Source organism: Saimiri boliviensis, chromosome 7 (assembly GCF_048565385.1).
Source record: "Saimiri boliviensis isolate mSaiBol1 chromosome 7, mSaiBol1.pri, whole genome shotgun sequence".
Classification (NCBI taxonomy): domain Eukaryota; kingdom Metazoa; phylum Chordata; class Mammalia; order Primates; family Cebidae; genus Saimiri; species Saimiri boliviensis.
The window spans coordinates 436,678-457,358 of NC_133455.1; the positions used below are offsets into that span (position 1 = coordinate 436,678).

At 49.6% G+C, this 20,681-nt stretch overlaps 1 protein-coding gene across 6 annotated transcripts in view; it reads left to right on the forward strand.

Moving 5' to 3' along the window:
- Positions 1–12,298: 12,298 nt before the first annotated feature.
- CHFR (checkpoint with forkhead and ring finger domains) overlaps positions 12,299–20,681 on the forward strand; it is a 44,482-nt gene continuing 36,099 nt past the window's right edge. For 4 of the 6 annotated variants that reach the window (XM_039471690.2, XM_039471692.2, XM_039471693.2 and 1 more), the window contains exons 1-2: positions 12,299–12,655; positions 19,097–19,196. In XM_039471690.2, the coding sequence (XP_039327624.1) occupies positions 12,538–12,655; positions 19,097–19,196 (218 nt within the window). In that variant the 5' untranslated portion in view covers positions 12,299–12,537. The remainder of the gene's footprint in view (positions 12,656–19,096; positions 19,197–20,681) is intronic. The other 2 variants (XM_039471687.2, XM_039471689.2) reach the window with 1 other exon arrangement.

Sequence of the window (20,681 nt, forward strand, 5' to 3'; positions counted from 1 at the left end):
TACTCGGGAGGCTGAGGCAGGAGTATCACTTGAACCCAGGAGGCAGAGGTTGCAGTGAGCTGAGATCGCACCACTGCACTCCAGTCTGGGTAACAGAGTCAGACTCTGTCTCAAAAAAAATAAAAATTTAAAAAACTGCACAAACTACCAAAACTCACCCATCATGAAGTTGATTATCTGAATAGCACTACATCCAGTAAAGAAACTGAACTACTCTAAAACTAAAAAAAGAAAGAAACTGAACTACATATTGTAAGGCCTGCTGCCTCACAGAGGGTTAAACGGACACATGCATCTTTCCGCGTCTGATAACTGCGTCATCACCCAAGCCCGTTACCTGGCCTTGCCGCACGGCTTCCCCATACCAGACCCAAGCCCACATTCAGCACCAAATTATGCATTCAACTCCCAGCCTGCTGTTGATAAACCCTGCAGGAAAATTTTTTCTAAAGAAACCCCATCAGACCCCGCTCCCAAGGCCTGCCTACCCATAACCACTAGCTCCGGGCATTTCCTGCTTCTTTTTTTTTTTTTTTTTTTTTTTTTGAGACGAAGTTTCGCTCTTGTTACCCAGGCTGGAGTGCAATGGCGCGATCTTGGCTCACCGCAACCTCCGCCTCCTGGGTTCAGGCAATTCTCCTGCCTCAGCCTCCTGAGTAGCTGGGATTATAGGCACACGCCACCATGCCCAGCTAATTTTTGTATTTTTAGTAGAGACGGGGTTTCACAATGTTGACCAGGATGGTCTCGATCTCTTGACCTTGTGATCCACCCGCCTCGGCCTCCCAAAGTGCTGGGATTACATTTCCTGCTTCTTAATAGCCAATAAGACTGCCTTCACTTTGTTTCTCCAACAGCCAATCAAGGCCCACTTACCCAAAGTCCCGCCCACCTACCAATGGCAACTAGATTCAGGCACTTCCTGCTTCCTGACAGCCAATAAAATTATCTTTGCTTTGTTTCCCCAATAGCCAATCAATCGCCTTCCATCCCCGTAAAACCCCATGACCTAAGCAGCTGGGCGGGACTTCCCTGGCCCCTTCCTGGGCCGCAGAACCTCGCAGGGAGCTGAATAAATAGGCTTCTCATTTTCTTATACTTGCCTCAGTTTCCGCATTTTACATCAGCAATAAACCTTACACATATGATCTACCCAAAGAGAAATCTCTAGGCCCAGATGGTTTCAGTGAATAACTGTACCAGTCATTTAAAGAATTTATAACAGTTTTATATGATAATCCAGAAAAAAATAGAAGAGGTGAACTGTGCCTCTCAACTCATTTTATGAGGCCCATATTACACTACCCTGATACCAAACCAAGACCGCATGCATGTGTACACACGTGCCACACCCATGCACTACATGTGAAAATCTTCAACAAAATATTTGAAAACAAAATTCAAAATATATAAGAAGTATGCATGATGACCAAGTGGGATTTATTCCAGTTATGCAAGGGTAAGTTTCAAATTATATCAATGTTATTCATCTTTTTTTTTTTTTTTTTTTTTTTTTTGAGATGGAATTTCACTCTTGTTACCCAGGCTGGAGTGCAACGGCGCGACCTCGGCTCACCGCAACCTCCGCCTCCTGAGTTCAGGCAATTCTCCTGCCTCAGCCTCCTGAGTAGCTGGGATTACAGGCACGCACCACCACTCCCAGCTAATATTTTGTATTTTTAGTAGAGACGGGGTTTCACCATGTTGACCAGGATGGTCTCGATCTCTTGACCTCGTGATCCACCCGCCTCAGTCTCCCAAACTGCTGGGATTACAGGCTTGAGCCACCGTGCCCGGCCCTATGTTATTCATCTTTAAAACTCTACAGCAGGCCAGGTGCAGTTGCTCACGCCTGTAATCCCAGCACTGGAAGTCCAAAGCTGGTGGATCATGAAGTCAAGAGATCGAGACTGTCCTGGCCAACATGGTGAAACCCTGTCTCTACTAAAAATAAAAAAACGTGGTGGCACACACCTGTAATCTCAGCTGCTCGGGAGGCTGAGGCAGGGGAATCACTTGAACCCAGGAGACGGAGGTTGCAGTTAGCTGAGATCGTGCCACTGCATTCTAGCCTGGCGAAAGTGCAGGAGGACTCCATCTCAAAAAAAAAAAAAAAAAAAAGTTGGGCTATTTCTCTATTGTTTATGGAGAGAGCATTGATTGATTACCTTTAGGCTTCGTTAAGTCTTGTATACATTGCAGCATCTTAACATTAACACTAAAAGAACAGATATTAAAAGGGGAATTGAGAAAGCCTGATTAAATCCAAAAGAAGATTGGAAATAAGGAGTGAGGGATAACAAATGCAAGGGCAATGGGAAACAAAGTCAAATGATAGAAATAAAGAGTTGTATCAAGAATCACAATTTGCCGGGCGCGGCGGCTCACGCCTGTAATCCAAGCACTTTGGAGGCCAAGGTGGGTGGATCACCTGAGGTCGGGAGTTCAAGACCAGCCTGACCAACATGATGAAACCCCGTCTTTGAAAAAATAATTTAAAAAAAAAGAATCGGCTGGGCGCTGTGGCTCAAGCCTGTAATCCCAGCACTTTGGGAGGCTGAGGTGGGTGGATCACAAGGTCAAGAGATCGAGACCATCCTGGTCAACATGGTGAAACCCCGTCTCTACTAAAAATACAAAAAATTAGCTGGGCATGGTGGCACATGCCTGTAATCCCAGCTACTCAGGAGGCTGAGGCAGGAGAATTGCCTGAACCCAGGAGGCGGAGGTTGCGGTGAGCCGAGATCGCGCCATTGCACTCCAGCCTGGGTAAAGAGAGCAAAACTCCACCTAAAAAAAAAAAAAAAAAAGTAAAGTAATATCCTCCCACCTCAGCCCCCAAGTACCTAGGACTATGCACTCAGCTAATTTTTAATTTTTTGTAGAGACAGGTATTACACAGTCTGTGTTAACAGTCTGGTCTCCAAGTCCAGAGCTAAAGCGATCCTCCTGCCTCAGCTTCCCAAAGTTTTGGGATACAGAGGTAAGCCACACACGTGGCTCCCCAGTTTTTTTTTTTTTTTTTTTGAGACGAAGTATCGCTCTAGTCACCCAGGCTGGCATGCAGTGGAGCCATCTCGGCTTATAGCAACCTCTGCCTCCTAGGTTCACGCGATTCTCCTGCCTCAGCTTCCTGAGTAGCTGAGATTACAGGCACCTGCCCCGATGACAGGCTAATTTTTGCATTTTTAGTAGAGATGGGATTTCTCCATGTTGGCCAGGTTGGTATCAAACTCCTAACCTCAGGCAATCCACTCACCTCGGCCCCCCAGGTGTTGGGATCACAGGCGCGAGTCACTGCGCCCATTTAATTTTTGTTTTTTAGTAGAGACAGAATTTCACCATGTTGGCCAGGCTGGTTTCAATCTCTAGACCTCGTGACCCGCCCGCCTTGGCTTCCCAAAGTGCTGGTATTACAGGCGTGAGCCACCGCACCCGGCCCCCAATTTTTTTTTTAAATAGAAAAAAGCTTATAGAATAGGTATATAAATAGGAAAAACATATTAGCACAGCTGTACCATGTGTTTGAAGCCGAGTGTGCTTTCAAAAGTCACATATATGTGAACTGTACCTATAAGCGAAATGTATATTCCAATAAAAAAACCAGTACATATGCATTTGGCTGGAAATAAAATCGCTTGGGGTTGTTTTCATCAAGTTGTCTCCGCGTCTAAGATGGTTGTGAGTGGGCCTTTCTCCGGGAGCAGGTGGGAGCGGACTTGTGGGCGTGGCCTCGCACGAGCACCCCTCGGTGGGCGTGGCCTCACACGAGCCTCCTCACAGTGGGCGTGGCCTCGCACAAGAGACCCCACTGCCCAGGGGACCACGTCCCCGGCAGACCCCCGGCACTGCCACACCCCAGGACGAGGCTGCAGGTCCCCGGGACCCGCAACACCGCGCGGCCCAGCCCCGGCGACCCGGTCCGCACGTTCCGAGCCCGCAGTCCCACCACGCACACCTGGAGCCGCGCTGCGCCCAACCCCCGCCCGTCTGACGCCTCGGGTCGGCGTTTGACTTTTAAGCCAAGAAAAGAGTAAAAATAAAGCAGAAAGAAATGCAGAACCAGCGCCAGCGCCCGAGCTTCCTGACGGCGTATCCCCGCCCGGCGCCTCCTCCCCGCGGCCTCCGGAGGGCGGGCGGGCTCCCGAGCGCGCAGCTTCCGGCCGGGAGGAGCGTCCGAGAGTGGGCGGCCCGCGGCAGGGGCGTGGCGAGGAGGGCAAACGCCGGAAGTTCAGGAAGGAAACGCCGCTCCGCAGTCGGGCTCACAGGTGGTGCGTTCCCGCCCCTCGCCGCGGCTCGGCTCGTCGGCGCCTGTGCGTTCCGCCCTGCTCCGCCCCGCTCAGGGACCGTTTCTTAGTGACAGGCCCCCCTCGCTGTTCCCGCGGGCCGGGACGCCCGAGGCCCACGCAGCCGCTGGTCAACATCGTTGTCTGTTGCAGACAGTTGGCGAGTTCCCCGCCTCGACGTTGCTGGGAGGCAGCATGTTGCCTAGTAACGCTCGGCTTCCATCGCCATTGGCCGCGCCTCCCCGCCCCGCCCCGCCCCGCCCCGCCGGGACTCGCCCCGCCCCGCCCCGCCCCGCCCCGCCGGGACTTGCCCGGGCGCCGCCAGGCTGGCTGCGGGGCCGAGTCTCCGTCAGGCGCCGGGGAGGAGGGGTCTCCACGCGGGCGGGGCGCGTCCCGCGCCGGGGAGGCTGGGGGCGTGGCCACGGCGCCCGCCCTCGCCGCGGTCCCCGCGGGCTTCCCCCCGGCCGGCGGCCCGCGTCCCTCGTGGGTCGCCGCCTCCCCCGGCGCGCGGGCCGTTTGTGTCCGCGGCGAGCTTTTCCCCCGAGCGGCGCACTGCGCGGGTCCGTCTGCTCGCCGCGGCCAGCGGAGCGGCTTCCTTCCCGGAAGGCTCCTCGCGCCGTCTGTGGTTTTCCCACGGAAACTGACGTCGTGACTTCTCAATTTCTGCAGGGGCTGGTGCGTCCCGCGGCTCCACCTAGAGGGAAGCGTCCGAGGCCGGGCGCGGTGGCTCACACCTGTGGCCCCAGCGCTTTGGGAAACCGAGACGGGCGGATCACCTGAGGCCAAGAGTTCAAGACCAGCCTGGCCAGCATGGTGAAACCCCATCTCTCTTTTTTTTTTTTCTTTTGAGAACGGGGTCTTGCTATGTTGCCCAGGCAGGTCTCAAACTCCTGGGCCCAAGCTATCCTCTCGCCTCTGCCTCCCTAAGAGCTGGGATTACAGGCGTGAGCCACACGGCCTGGTGGTGAAACCCCGCTCCACTGAAAATACAATGCGTGGCGGTGCATGCCTGTCATCTCAGCTACTCGGGAGACTGAGGCAGAACAACTGCTTGAACCCAGGAGTCAGAGGTTGCAGTGAGCACTCCAGCCTGGGAGAGAGCGAGACTCCATCTCAAAAAAAAGAGAGAGAGGGAGAGATGTCTGAGCGTTTCCCGGGGACTGCGGGCAGCAGCCGGGAGGGGTGGTGGGGCGCGTGCAGGAAGCCACACGTGCGCCCCCCGCACGGGCTTTTCTGTGAAAGGAGACTGACTGCAGATCCAGCTCGTACATGCAAAGCCTCTAGTCCGTGATTCAACGATTGTGTCTCACCATAGTGTCCTGAATCCTGCGTTGCTTCTGATTAATCTGAATTCCTTGTCCCTGCCCACTCAGTATTTTGTTTTAACTGCTAGATATTCATAAAAATTTCTCTACATGGGACACTTTAACAGCGTAATCTGCGATAGCAAGTATTTTCTGAGTAGTTTTACTGATTCTTTTTTTTTTTTTTTTTTTTTTTTGAGACGGAGTTTCGCTGTTGTTACCCAGGCTGGAGTGCAATGGCGCGATCTCGGCTCACCGCAACCTCCGCCTCCTGGGTTCAGGCAATTCTCCTGCCTCAGCCTCCTGAGTAGCTGGGATTACAGGCATGCGCCACCATGCCCAGCTAATTTTTTGCACTTTTAGTAGAGACGGGGTTTCACCATGTTGACCAGGATGGTCTCGATCTCTCGACCTCGTGATCCACCCGCCTTGGCCTCCCAAAGTGCTGGGATTACAGGCTTGAGCCACCGCGCCCGGCTATTTTTTTTTTTTTTTAAGCAGGTCAGTGTTTTCCTGGTTACTTTTATGATTTTATCTCATTTTTTGCCAGTTCGTAACTAGAACTGGAGTACTAATGAGAAAGTGTACACTTGTAAGTAAACATGATATTTATTAGAATAATAAATCACCCTGACAGTCAACAAATAATCCGCCGGGCGCGGTGGCTCAAGCCTGTAATCCCAGCACTTTGGGAGGCCGAGGCGGGTGGATCACGAGGTCAAGAGATCGAGACCATCCTGGTCAGCATGGTGAAACCCTGTCTCTACTAAAGGTGCAAAAAATTAGCTGGGCATGGTGGCGCGTGCCTGTAATCCCAGCTACTCAGGAGGCTGAGGCCAGAGAATTGCCTGAACCCAGGAGGCGGAGGTTGCGGTGAGCCGAGATCGCGCCATTGCACTCCAGCCTGGGTAACAAGAGCGAAACTCCGTCTCAAAAAAAAACAAAAAAACAAAAAAAAAAAAAAACAAAAAAAAAAACAAATAATCCTTTTTAAATTTTTCGTTTATTTATTTATTAGAGGGGTGGGGGGTTCTCTGTCGCCTCGTCTGGACTGCAGTGGCGCCATCATAGTTCACTGCAGCCTCGAACTCCTGGGCTCAAGTGGTCTTCTGCCTTAGCCTCCCAAGTAGCTGAGACTACAGGCACGTGCCACTGCATCAGGCTGACTTTTGTATTTTTATTAGAGACGATCTCTGACTAGGTTGCCCAGGCTGGTCTCAAACTCCTGGGCTCAAGCAGCCCTCCTGCCTCAGCCTCCTAGACTGCTGGGATTACAGGCAGGAGCCACCACACTGAGCAATAACAACAATCTTTTTTTTTTTTTTTTTTTTTTTTTTTGAGATGGAGTTTCACTCTTGTTACCCAGGCTGGAGTGCAATGGCGCGATCACGGCTCACCGCAACCTCCGCCTCCTGGGTTCAGGCAATTCTCCTGCCTCAGCCTCCTGAGTAGCTGGGGTTACAGGCACGCGCCACCATGCCCAGCTAATTTTTTTGTATCTTTAGTAGAGACGGGGTTTCACCATGTTGACCAGGATGGTCTCGATCTCTTGACCTCGTGATCCACCCGCCTCAGCCTCCCAACGGGCTGGGATTACAGGCTTGAGCCACCGCGCCCGGCTTAACAACAATCTTTTTAATGGACCCACTCAAACAAAATAGAACCTGCTCCACCGAAGCTTCCTGGCTGTCCTCAGTATTAAAACCGTCCTATCCTAATAAGAATTACCCTAAAATCTATTATTTTATGTTTTCAGTACATCATTGAAAATATGTTTTTCAATATACTGAAAACAAATATGTTTTCAGTAAATCATTGAATACTGAAGTTTGTTATATTGGGGAAATTGGCTTTTAAAAAAAATTGTTTTTCTTTTGAGACGGAGTTTTGCTCTTGTTACCCAGGCTGGAGTGCAATGGCGCGATCTCGGCTCACCGCAACCTCCGCCTCTTGGGTTCAGGCAATTCTCCTGCCTCAGCCTCCTGAGTAGCTGGGATTACAGGCACGCACCACCATGCCTACGTAATTTTTTGTATTTTTAGTAGAGACGGGGTTTCACCGTGTTGACCAGGATGGTCTCGATCTCTTAACCTCTTGATCCACCCACCTTGGCCTTCCAAAGTGCTGGGATTACAGGCTTGAGCCACCGCGCCCGGCCTGAAAATTTTTTAATTGATTGTAGATAACATTGTGTTCAGTAGCTCTGATGGACGTGGAAGTGGCATTCTATACCAGATGACTGCTGATACAATACACATCTCTATAGAATCTCGTTATTGTAAGGACCACATCATGTATTACCATTCTGAAAATAACCATCTGTGAAAATAGGAAGCAAATTAAAGCTAGAAATGTATATGATATCATTTCTCTGTCTTGGCTGGCCTCAGTTCTGCAGCTTCCTAACACATCTGAAGTAAGGATCCTTGCCTGTGGTTGAATTATTAATATATTCTATGTAAGCTTAGTGTAAATGATACTGCTCCAGCCAGGCGTGGCGGCACCTATAGTCCCAGCTACTTGGGAGGCTGCGCTGGGAGGATCCCTTGAGCCCAGGAGTTTGAGGCTGCAGCGAGCTATGATGGTGCCACTGCTCTCCAGCCTGGGGGACAGCAACACCTTGAAAAATATTAAAAATAAGATAAAATTACATTGTTCATGTGAAAGAATGTCCAATATTTTGCAAAGATCGTGCTCTTTTGATTTTGGTAGCTTTGAAAAGTTTTGGATTTGGATATCGAGTTCTTCAGGTTTATTATTATTCAGGGTTGTGCTAACAATTCTAGGTTTAGAAACAGTTTGTCAATATCTACGAAATAAATCGCGGGTATTTTTGTTCCAGCAGCACCAACTTTATAGCTGGGAAGAAGTGACGTCTTAGCAATATTGTGACTACAATGATGGCGAAGGAGCGTGCTCCGTTGATTTAGGTTTTCCTGTTTCTCTTTCTCTGTCTTTTCCTTCTCCCTTCCCCTTCGTTGTCTCCCCTCCCCTCCCTCCCTCACTCCCTCCTTCCCTTTCTTGACACAGGGTCTCCATCTGCTCCGCCAGCTGGAGTACACTGGCCCCATCATGGCACTGCAGCCTCCATCTCCAGCGCTCAATCCATCCTTCCACCTCAGCCTCCCTGGTAGCTGGGGTCACAGGTGCACACCATCATGCCAGGCTAATTTTTGTATTTTTAGAAACAACAGGGATTGGCTTGGCCGAGTTGCCCAGGCTCACCTGGACTCCTGAGTGCTGGTACTATGTTTTAATTGTGTTCCATGGTTTCTGGATACAGATAGGTTCATATTATAATTCATATTTTGGTAGATTTGCATACAAGGATTTCTTTTTGTTGCTTTATTGCAAATGCCAGCCTTTTAAAGTTTTCCAGTTTCAGTTGACTTAATATATTGGCCTCTTTTGTTTCTTGTTACCTTCCCACTGCTATCAAGCCACGGGACAGGACGAGCCAGTTCACTTTCTTTCTTTCTTTTTTGAGGCGGAGTTTCACTTTTGTTTCCCAGGCTGGAGTGCAATGGCACGATCTTGGCTCACCATAACCTCCGCCTCCTGGGTTCAAGCAATTCTCCTGCCTCAGCCTCCTGAGTAGCTGGGACTACAGGCACGCGCCACCATGCCCCGCTAATTTTTGTATTTTCACTAGAGACAGGGTTTCACCATGTTGGTCAGGCTGGTCTCGATCTCTTGATCTCGTGATCCATCTGCCTCGGCCTCCCAAAGTGGTGAGATTACAGGCGTGAGCCACCGCACCTGGCACAGAATGTCTTATGCATGGTTGCAGTGTTAGAGAAACCTGTTTACCAGGCCTCTGGTTTAATAAAACAGGACCAGAGTGAGTCTGTCTTAAGGTGAGTAGCTAGCAGAACCAGCAGGATGATGGAGAAATCTGCAGGACCCGTGAATTCCATGGGCATGGGCCCATGGCGTACTTCATTTACTGTGAAGTGGGTTCCTTGATCATAAACAATGTCGTTGCTTCAGGAAAAAGAAGTCCCAGTCCAGACTCCAAGAAAGGGTTCTTACAAGACATCTTTAAAGTTAATTGCTACGGTCTGAAAGTAGCCACATTCTCTAAGCTGACCACCAATTACAATTGCAGAATACTTATGGTCATACAGGACATCTCCCACCAAGCCTGCAGAATGTCCGGATGTCCTAAGAGTGCAGCCCACTTCACTCAGCGAGAACCTTAATGAGCAGGCTGAGGCTGAAGGACTAATGGTCACGGACAGCACCAAGAGCCCTACCTCTAGTCAGCATATCTGCACATCCCGGGTTCAATGGTAGCTCCTTATCATTTCCTGTACAGCGTTCCTCCTCCTGCTTTCTGAGGGCGTCACTCTGGAACAGAGTAAATTACGGTAAACTCGCTTCTTTCACTGTGCTCAGTGACTTGCCTCAAATTTTTCCTGTGTAAAATCTAAGAACCCTTTCTTGGAGTCTGGACGGGGTCTCCTTTTTCCTGTAGCAACGGCATTGCTACTGATCAGGAACCCACTTCACAGTAAATGAAATACACCATGTGCCCATGCTCATGGAATTCAGGGGTCATGCAGCGTTCTCCATCATCCTACTGGTTCTGTTTTTCTGCTGGAACTCAGACTGAGACAAATACATAGTGAACAGTAAGTCTTCCTACCCCCTTAACTTCAAGTCCATGTTCCAGAGGAAGCCACTGCATTTCCTTGTGTATCCTTCTACAGATTTTCATAAACATATTTGTATGTACCCATTATCAATTAAAAGAGTCAAACTCAGCTGGGTGTGGTGGCTCATGCCTGAAATCCCAGGACTTTGGGAGACAGACAGGCAAATCACCTGAGGTCGGGAGTTCAAGACCAGCCTCACCAACATGGAGAAACCCTGTCTCTACTAAAAATACAAAGTTAGCCAATCCCAGCTACTCTGGAGGCTGAGGCAGGAGAACCACTTGAACCCAGCAGGCAGGGGTTGCAGTGAGCTGAGATCGTGTCATTGCACTCCAGCCTGGTGACAGAGCAAGACTTCATCTAAAAAAAAAAAAAAAAAAGTCAAACTCTATAATATATGAAGAGGTTTATTCTGAGCCAGAGGTGAGTGTTTATGGCCCAAGGCACAGTCCCAAGAGATCCTAAGACCCTGTGCCCAGGATGGTGAGGCTACAGTTTGGTTTTATACATAAGTCATTGATGGATTCAAAGATTTTCTTTTCTTTTTCTTTAAATCTTTTTTTCTTTTTCTTGTTGTTCTTCCTCCAGAACGTTTGTGAACTTGATGGATTCAAAGATTTTCTGATTGGAACTTGGTTGAAAGAGGTAAGTTACTATCTAAAGACCTGGAGTTAATAAAATGTCTGGGTTAAGATAAGGGAGACCAAGGTTCTATTTAATTTAATTTAATTTTAATTTGACAGGGTCTCTGTTGCCCAGGCTGGATTGTGGTGGCACAATCTGCGGTTCTTGGCTGCCTCCCAAAGTGCTGGGATTACAGGCACGATGAGCCAACACCCAGGCCAGGGTCCCTAGACAGATGCGGTTCCAGGTAGCAGGCTGCAGAGAGAATGTACAGCAGACGTTTCTCACTGGAGTTAGAAAGCTGCCGGACTCTTACATCTTCTCCTGGATCCGGAGAAGACGTGGAAAAGGAAGGAGATTCTCTACAAAATAGATTTTGCCCAGGAGAGCTTTGTAGGTCCGCACGTCGGGGTGAAACACTGCGTTTTTCCAGGGCCTGCCATCATACGATGTCTCGGTGCTCGGTCGGGTTGGTCTGTTTTAACGGCGGTGCTGGTCGGTTACCCCTGAATTCCCCAGGGAGGCGAGTGGACCGGGACACGTCCCAACCCTGGTTTCCGCCGGGGACTCAACTGGTTTTTCAGGTCAGCTTCGGCATTGGGAGAGTCGGTTCATTCAGGTGGTTGGGGGGTGCTTAGAATTTTAATTTTGGTTTACAAGGTATAGATAACTGCCTATACGACATAAAACACGTTCATGTATGTGCACGTGTGTGTATGTGGCTTGGTTTACACAAACGATGCCTTTTTTTTTTTTTTTTTTTTTTGGTAGCGATGCGGTCTCAGGCTGATTTGAACTCCCGGGCGCAAGAGATGCTCCTGCCCGTGCCTCCCACAGCGCCGAAGCCGCGGGGGTGAATCGGGGAGGCGGCCGCGCCTCGCCCTCCCGATCCCGCACCCGGGGGCTCCCGCTCGGCGCAGCCCGCCCGGCCGTCCCTCCGCCGCTTCCGCCATCTTCCACTTTCAGGGAGCGCGCGCCGCGGCACCGGGCACGCGGTTCGGACCGGGGGGACCCCGCCGACGCCCGCCCGGACGCCCGGCCCGCAGCGCAGCGGCCCCCACTCGCGGACCCCGTGCGTCGGCCGGCGGAGCCGCGGGACCCGAAGGGACGCGGCCCCCGAAAGCGTCTTCGCGTGACCGGAAGGCGGACCCTCTCCGACTTCCGGAAGTCACCCGTGGGTCGGCGGGGCTCGCAGAAGCCCCCGGACTTCCGGTGCGCAAGTTCGCCGTCCCTTCGGCCCCAATGCAACGGGGTGCCGGCCGCGGCCACTTCCGCGACCCTGAGGCGACCGGCCCTCCCTGCCAGGATCAAAGATGGCCGCCCCCTCGCCGGCCACGCCCGGCGCCGCTCTAGCCGCCGAGCTCGGTGAGCGCCGCCGCCAGCCAATCGCGGGCCGCAGACCCCGCCGGCCCCGCCCCGCGGACCAGCTGAGGAGCCGCTATGTCTGTTGACAGCGGCGGCGGCGCAGCCGGTTCCGGGTTCGGCGCGGGGCGGGGGTGAGCGCGGCCGGCGAGGGCGCCGCGTTGGGCGGCGGCGGGGACGCGGCTGCGCCCGTGGGAGGGGGCGTCCGGGCCGGGCCGCGGGGCGGGGCGGGCGCCGAGCCTCGGCCTCTCGGGTCGGGAGTCTCCGCGGGCGCTTCCGGGGTCCCCGCAGATGTGAATCCCGATGGAGCGGCCCGGGGAAGGCGAGCAGCCCTGGGGGCGGCTCCTGCGCCTGGGCGCCGAGGAGGGCGAGCCGCACGTCCTGCTGCGGAAGCCGGAGTGGACCATCGGGCGGAGACGAGGTGCGCGGCCGGGCCGGGCGGGGGCGGGGGGCCGGGCCGGGCCGGGCGGGTCTGGGCTGAGCCCCCCGCGGGCGGCGTGCTCCCCGGGCTCTCCGAGCGGCTGTTGATCCGGGTGTCGGCGCGCGTGACTCGCGCGGCTCGTTTAGTCCTGGTGACAACTTTGGGAGCTGGTTGTGTCGGTGCGTCCTCCGGAATGCGGACTCACGTTCCCTGCTTTTACAAAGTGTGTTTTCTGACTGCAGTGGAACGCAGTTAGAAATCAGTAACTGGAGGAAAAGTGGAAAATTCAGATGGGTGGACACGGCACACGCCACCCTTAAAGCAACCGAGGGGTCAAAGAAGTCCTCACCGGGGACCTCTAAAAATATCTCGAGACAAATGAAACAAAAATAGAATACACCAAAAGGTATTTAGGATGCAGCCAAGGCAGTACTCGGAGGGAAATTTATCACTGTAGTGCCTACGTTAAAACCGATCTCAAGTTGCAGCCGCTAAATACTTATTTACTTAATGAACCTGCAAAGGTAAGAACTTGAACGAAGTCGGAGGAAGTTCCTCACCCTCCGCACTCGCTGCCTGCGTGCTCCTAAGCGATCATCTGGTAGTGTGATTTCCCCCTGTAGCCTTTGTACGGGGAGAGAAATGCACTGGTCATGTCAACAAAAACATTTACTTTGAAAATTAATAAATTAGCATTCTGACATTATACTTTCTTTTTTTTTTTTCAAATGGAGTTTCACTTTTGTTGCCCAGGCTGGAGTGCAGTGGCGCGTTATCGGCTCACCGCAACCTCCCCCTCTGGGTTCAAGTGATGCTCCTGCCTCAGCCTTCCAAGTAGCTGGGATTGTAGGCATGCCCCACCACGTCGGGCTAAGTTTGTATTTTTAGTAGAAACGGGGTTTCTCCATGTTGGTCAGGCTGGTCTCAAACTCACGACCTCAGGTGATCCACCTGCCTTGGCCTGTCAAAATGCTGGGATCACAAGGTGTGAGGCACCGCACCCAGCCTGACATTATGTTTTAAAAAGGAGCGAGGATGGGAAATATTTGCTGTTTAGAAGCATTTTTTTTTTTTTTTTTTTGGTTAATTTTACCTCTTACAATACGCTTGCACCTGTTTTTGTTTTTTTTTTTTCCCCTTTACCCACAGCATGAAATGTTTTTTGTTTGGTTTGTTTTTCGAGACAGAGTCTTGCTCTGTCAGCCAGGCTGGGGTGCAGTGGTGTAGTCTCAACTCACCTCTGCCTCCCAGTTCAAGTGATTCTCCTGCCTCAGCGTGTGGAGTAGCCGGGACTACAGGCGTGTGTCACCATGCCTGGCTAATTTTTGTATTTTCAGTAGACATGAGGTTTTGCCATGTTGCCCAGGCTGGTCTTGAACAACTGACCTCGAGCGATTCATCTGTTTCGGCCTCCCAAAGTGCTGGGATTACAGGCGTGAACCACTGTGTCCCACCTGGTTTTGTTTTTTTCGGAGATTTGGCAGTCTTAAATTCCAGTATCAAGTTAAAGTTTATTTGACAACTTTGAAAGTATTTAGATATCATTACAACATATCAAAATTATTCCTTTAAGACAAGGGGGGAAGTATTTGAGGATTTTTCCTTTTGTCCTTACCTGATAGACTAGGAGGTTTGGTGAAGAGCAGACTCTAGAGATAAATCATGTGTGTTGACAAACCTGTCAACACATAACTTTGGGCTAACAACATATCTTTCTGTGCCTTTGTATCTGTTTCATAGAGTGAGAGAAATTAATGAGATCATACACGGACTGCTTAGAGGGAACTTTAGAGTTAGCACTTAATGTTGGCTATTGTTATTGAAACATCATGTTATTACCTGTTAAGACAAGGAGCAAAAATAAGTCATTGAGTTTATCTTTTCCCTTTTTTTTTTTTTTTTTTTGAGATGGAGTCTTGTTCTGTGACCCAGGCTGGAGTGCAGTGGTGTGAACTCGGCTCACTGCAACCTCCTCCTCCCGGGTTCAAGCAGTTCCCTGCCTCAGCCTCCCAGGTAGCTGGAATTACAGGCACCTGCCACCGTGCCTGGCTAATTTTTTTTTTTTAGTAGAGACAAGGTTTCAGCATCTTGGCCAGGCTGGTCTTGAACTCCTGATATCGTGATTGACCCGCCTCAGCCTCCCAAAGTACTGGGATTACAGGCATGAGCCACCACGCCTGGCATGTCTTTTCCTGAATAGGAATGATCTTAGTGAATTTATAAATAATGTTGCTAGCACAAACTTAAAGATTATTGTACTAGTCTGTTCATACAGCCATAACAAGATACTACATTCTGGGTGGCTTAAGCACCAGAAATTTATTTTATTTTATTTTATTTATTTTTTGAGTCAGAGTCTTGCTCTGTCACCCAGGCTGGAGTGCAGTGGCATGATCTCTGCTTACTGCAACCTCCGCCTCCCGGGTTCAAGCGATTCTCCTACCTTAGCCTCCCAAGTAATTGGAACTACAGGCACACACCACCATGCCCAGCTAATTTTTTCTGTTTTAGTAGAGACAGGATTTCACCATGTTGCCCAGGCTGGTCTCGAACTGCTGAGCTCCGGCAGTCCGCCTGCCTCAGCCTCCCAGAGTGTTAACGATTATGGGCCTCTGAGCCACTGCGCCTGGCCAGAAATTTATTTTCATGGTCCCAGAGGCTGGGAAGTCCAAGATGAAGGTCCTGGCAGATTGAGTTCCTGGTGGCTCTCTTCTTGGCTTGCAGATGGCACTTTCTTGCTCTGTCGCCACATGGTAGAGAGGAAGTACTCTGTCTCTGTGTCTCTTCTTAAGAGGGCAGATTCACATCAAGTAACCTCATTTAACCTTTATCAGCTCCATCTCCAAATATAGTCACATTGGGTCCAGCCCTAGAGGGTTCTGTGAGCCCCTCTCTGCTGGCGTGGAGACTGAGAAATCGTAGAAATTAAAGACAAGGCACAGAGATAGAGAAAAGAGAGTTTGGGCCCCGGGGTTACCAGATCTCGGAGTCAGCACATTCTGACTTGGATTGAGTACACAGCTGGGGGCAGGGAAGGTCGGGTGTCAGTAGGGTGTGGCCTTGTTGGTCAGTGCCTGGGGACAGGGCATGGCAGTGATAGGGTCAAGTACATCACGTGTCATACAGGTAGAGGCTTAGGAATTTTCAGCAGCAGGGATGAGGTGAGGAGCCTAGTGCATCAGCACTTTTCTGTACTTGTTAAAGAACCAGACGTTAAGATTTATGTTACTTTTACTGATGGTCTGTTTTAAGAAAAAAGAGAACAGGTGCAGAAGCGGAACATGAGATTGACATGGAACGTGGCCACGGAAGCACAGCATCACACAGAGATAATTAGGCCCCCCGATGTCTGTGGGTCTCCTATCTGACAGCCTCAGGCCTACTGCAAGAGCTTGGAGAAGCGGAGTTTTCCCCTGACTCCTCCAGGGAAGGAGACGTCTGCTTCCCTAGCTGGCTGAGCAGTAAGCGCATTCCCAGCGCGGGCGCCCTCCAGCAGTCCTTATTCAGGCTTGACTGCGGGCTTAAGGCAGCTTGCCTTAGGGTCATTCATTTCACAGTGTCACCCCAGGTTCACACTTCCGACCTGAGAGGCATTAGTAAAAGACTTAAGATCACCTGTGGTTAACTGAAATTAACTATGAATAGCTAATAACCACTAGGGTTATATTTCTAATTACTTTCTTCTTCCTTATTGATATGGAAATAGGCTGAGGCTTTTGGCTCCTGCCTCAGCACTTATGGGATCTCCACCCTACAGAAAAGGACTTAAATATATGAGTTTTAGGGGGATACAAACACTCAATTCCTAACAGTTGTAGAACTTAATTATTTTTTTTTGTTTGTTTATTTTAAGACAGAGTCTTGCTCTGTCGCCTAGGCTGGAGTACAGTGGTGTGAGCGCGGCACATTGCAACCTCCGTCCCCGGGGTTTGAGCAGTTCTCCCACCTCAGCCTCCCGAGTACCTGGGATTACAGGCTTGTGCCACTAGGCCTGGCTGATTTTTGTATTTTTAGTAGCAACAGGGTTTCACTGTATTGGCCAGACTGGTCGTGAACTCCTGACCTCATGATCCACCCACTTTGACCTCCCAAAGTGCTGGGATTATAGGCATGAGCCACTGTGCCCGGCCTATTTATGTATTTTTTTGTGACGGAGTCTGGCTGTGTCACCCAGGCGGTAGCACAGTGGCATGATCTTGGCTCACCGCAACCTCCATTTCCCAGGTTAAAGTGATTCTCCTGCCTCAGCCTCCAGACTAGCTGAGATTACAGGCGTGTGCTACCACACCAGCCTAATTTTTTTTGTTGTTTTTTTGAGATGGAGTGTCCCTCTGTTGCCCATGCTGGAGTGCAGTGACACACATGATCTTGGCTCACTGCAACCTCCACCTCCTGGGTTCTAGCAGTTCTCCTGCCTCAGCCTGCTGAGTAGCTGGGATGACAGGCGGCTAATTTTTATATTTTTTTAGTAGAGACAGGGTTTCATCATGTTGGCCAGGCTGGTCTTGAACTCCTGACCTCGTGATCTACCCACCTTGGCCTCCCAAAGTGCTGGGATTACAGGTGTGAACCACTGTGGCCAGCCAGAACTTGATTATTTTAAAGCAATAATGTGCCTGCCACATACAAGACATTATTTGGGGGAAAAGGGAAAGCCTAGTTAACGTGTAGGAAGTGATGCAGCAACCTTGTCTTCCCAAAGAGCCGCTTATCCTTTTTTTTTTTTTTTGAAATGGAGTCTTACCCTTGTCGCCCAGGCCTGAGTGCAGTGGTATCATCTCCACTCTCTGCAAACTCCACCTCCCAGATTCAAGCAGTTCTCCTGCCTCAGCCTCCTGAGTAGCTGGGATTACAGGCGTGCGCCACCATGCCCGGCTAATTTTTGTATTTTTAGTAGAAACGGGGTTTCACCATGTTGGTCAGGCTGCTCTTGAACTCCTGACCTCATGATCCGCCCGCCTTCGCTTCCCAAAGTGCTGGGATTACAGGTGTGAGCCACTTCGGCCTGGCCCAGATTTTACTTTTGATGAACCTCAGTTTATCTTTTTTTTTTTTCTGGTTTGTGCTTTTTGTGTCCTGTCTGTGAAGTCCATGCCAGACCCAGTGGCACTAAGGTTTTCGCCTCCTCTCCTCTTTTCCACTGGAAGTTTCGTAGTTTTAGATTTTACGTTTGTCTTTGCCCATCCTTGCACGCGGCTGCAATACTGCACTGATTCCCGTAGCATGGTGGTAAGTCAGTTAAGTAATGTGAGTCTTCCAACCTCATTCGTTTTCAAAATTGCGTTGGTTTTTAACCCTACAGTTTTTTCTGTGAACTTCAGAATCTGCTTGTCAGTTTCTACAAGCCCTCTGGGATTTTGATTGAAATTGCGTTGAATCTGTGAAACAATGTGGGGGAGAGCTGGCATCTGAACAATATTGAGTCTTCTGATTCACACACCCGTAGGTCAGCGATGGGAGCAAGGCTCAGGCTGGAGCAGATTCAGGTTGTCATTCTATGGGGAACATTTAGGGAAAGAACATTTGCGTGGTCACTGTCTCCTGGACACATCCTTTGCTTTTTAGTTGCCTTTGGTGTCTTATAGTATCTTTATGTACCCTTATAGATTATATGAAACAGTAAAGGTTAATGATGAGATATTAAAAAGCCTTTGTTCTTTTTTTTTTTTTTTTTTTTTTTTTTAATGAGATGGAGTTTCGCTCTCGTTACCCAGGCTGGAGTGCAATGGCGCGATCTCGGCTCACCGCAACCTCCGCCTCCTGGGTTCAGGCAATTCTCCTGCCTCAGCCTCCTGAGTAGCTGGGATTACAGGCACGGGCCACCATGCCCAGCTAATTAAGCCTTTGTTCTTTTAAGGAGAGAGCGAGTACTGAGGATTTTCCCTCATGCATTTAATGAAGATAGAATTATTGTACTCAGGTACAGATGCATCCCTGTATATAAGAAAATGCATCTTATAAGTGCCTGTAAACAATTGACTCAGTCACTTTTTCTGTGACTGTTGTTGCTTCAATTTTATGATGATTTATGAAACCTAAGTTTACACAGAAAAGAAATTCAGGGCTAAATTAAGATACTGAAGAATTACTTAAGCCCCTGAGTTTTTTTAAAGTTCCAGTAATACTTGCCAGGTTGGCTGTGTATATGTGCATATTGTAAAATTGCCATTTAAGAGTCTGCGTGTTGCTGGAGGTGTTGATGGGTGGGTGTCCTTGAGGACGGGGATTCAGAAAGCTTCAGGACATAGTCCTTGCCCCTTTACTTTGGGTTAGCACTGAAATACTTTTAAAATGTCTTCATACGTTGCTTGGTTGAGTGTGTTTTTACACACGTGCAATGGGGATCCTGAGTTTGAACCTCGCGCTTCAGTGAAGCAAAGGGCAGTAATGGTCACAGTTCCCACGATCATACCCCATGTTGCCCCACCCTCTCTTTTTTAGGCTGCGACCTTTCGTTCCCCAGCAATAAATTGGTCTCTGGAGATCACTGTAAGATTGTAGTGGATGAAAAATCAGGTCAGGTGACACTGGAAGATACCAGGTGAGTACGTTCTGAGCTTCTCTTGGTGTTTCTTCCAGGAGCTTAAGAAGCCTGACTCTGTGCTAGCGCACTGTGTGCCATGGCTGAGGAGCAGGAGAGATGCCGTGTCTTCAGTGTGATGACAGCGACTCATTTTCCTCACATAGCCCAGGCCCGTGTCGCTTAGCGACAGGAATACCGTCTGAGAAATGTGTCGTTAGACGGTTCTATCATCTTGCGAACGCCATAGAGTATACTTACACAAACCTAGATGGCATGGCCTACCCCACACCTAGGCTGTGGTCTAGCCGGTTGCTCCTGGGCTGTAAACCTGTACAGCGTGCTCCTATACTGAATCCTATAGGCAGTTGTACCACAGTGATGAAAATACCTATCTAAACATAGAAAAGGTACAGTAAAAATGTGATATTTTAATCTTATGGTACTACTATTGTATATGCAGTCTGTCGAACAAAAAATACATTATTATCTGGGGGCATGACTGTAGTTAATTAGGCTCCCAAGGTATGAGAAGATATATCTCCTGGTTCCCAGGATGGAACCCTTGGTGACACTTTGGTGTCTGTGACCCTTCTTGAATGTATTCAAATTAAACGTGTCTCAGAAATAAGACTTAAAAGACACTGATCATTTTTGGTTCTTGCAAGCCTATTCAAGTTTGAATTCTTTTCCCCAAATCAAAAAACTAATAAATTCTCGTTCTTGTACGTCCTAAGTACAGGTTGAGTATCTCATATCTAAAATGATTGAGACTAAAATGTTTACATTTTGGATTTTTTCAGATTTTGGAATATTTGCATTATACTTACGAGTTGAGCATATCTGATTGAAAAATCTGAAATGCTCCAGTGAGTATTTTTTTGGGTGTCTTTTTGGTGCTCAGAAAGTTTCAGATTTGAGATTTCTGATTAGGGACATTCAGCTTAGGAATATTCAGCTGAAAGTGGAAAGCTTGGCCGGGCGCGATGGCTCACACCTGTAATCCCAGCACTTTGGGAGGCTGAGGCGGGTGGATCACGAGGTCAAGAGATCGAGACCATCCTGGCCAACATGGTGAAACTGTGTCTCTACTAAAAATACAAAAATTAGCCAGGAGTGGTGGTGGGCACCTATAATCCCAGCTACTCAGGAGGCTGAGGCAGAGAACTGCTCAAACCCAGGAGGCAGAGGTTACAGTGAGCCGAGATCACACCACTGTACTCCATCTTGGGCGACAGAGCAACATTCCGTCTCCAACAAAGAAAAAAGCATGTGTAGGTATATTTATTTCACATAAATGTGATTACACTACATATACTGTTGTAGCATCGGTGTTTTTCTTTTTTTTTTGCCAAAGCTAGAATGCAGTGGCGCAATCTCAGCTCACTGCAGCCTCTGCCTCCCAGTTTCCAGCGATTCTCCCGCCTCAGCCTCCCATGTAGCTGGGATTACAGGCATGCACCACTGCTCCTGGTTGGTGTTTTTGTACTTTTAGTAGAGAAGGCT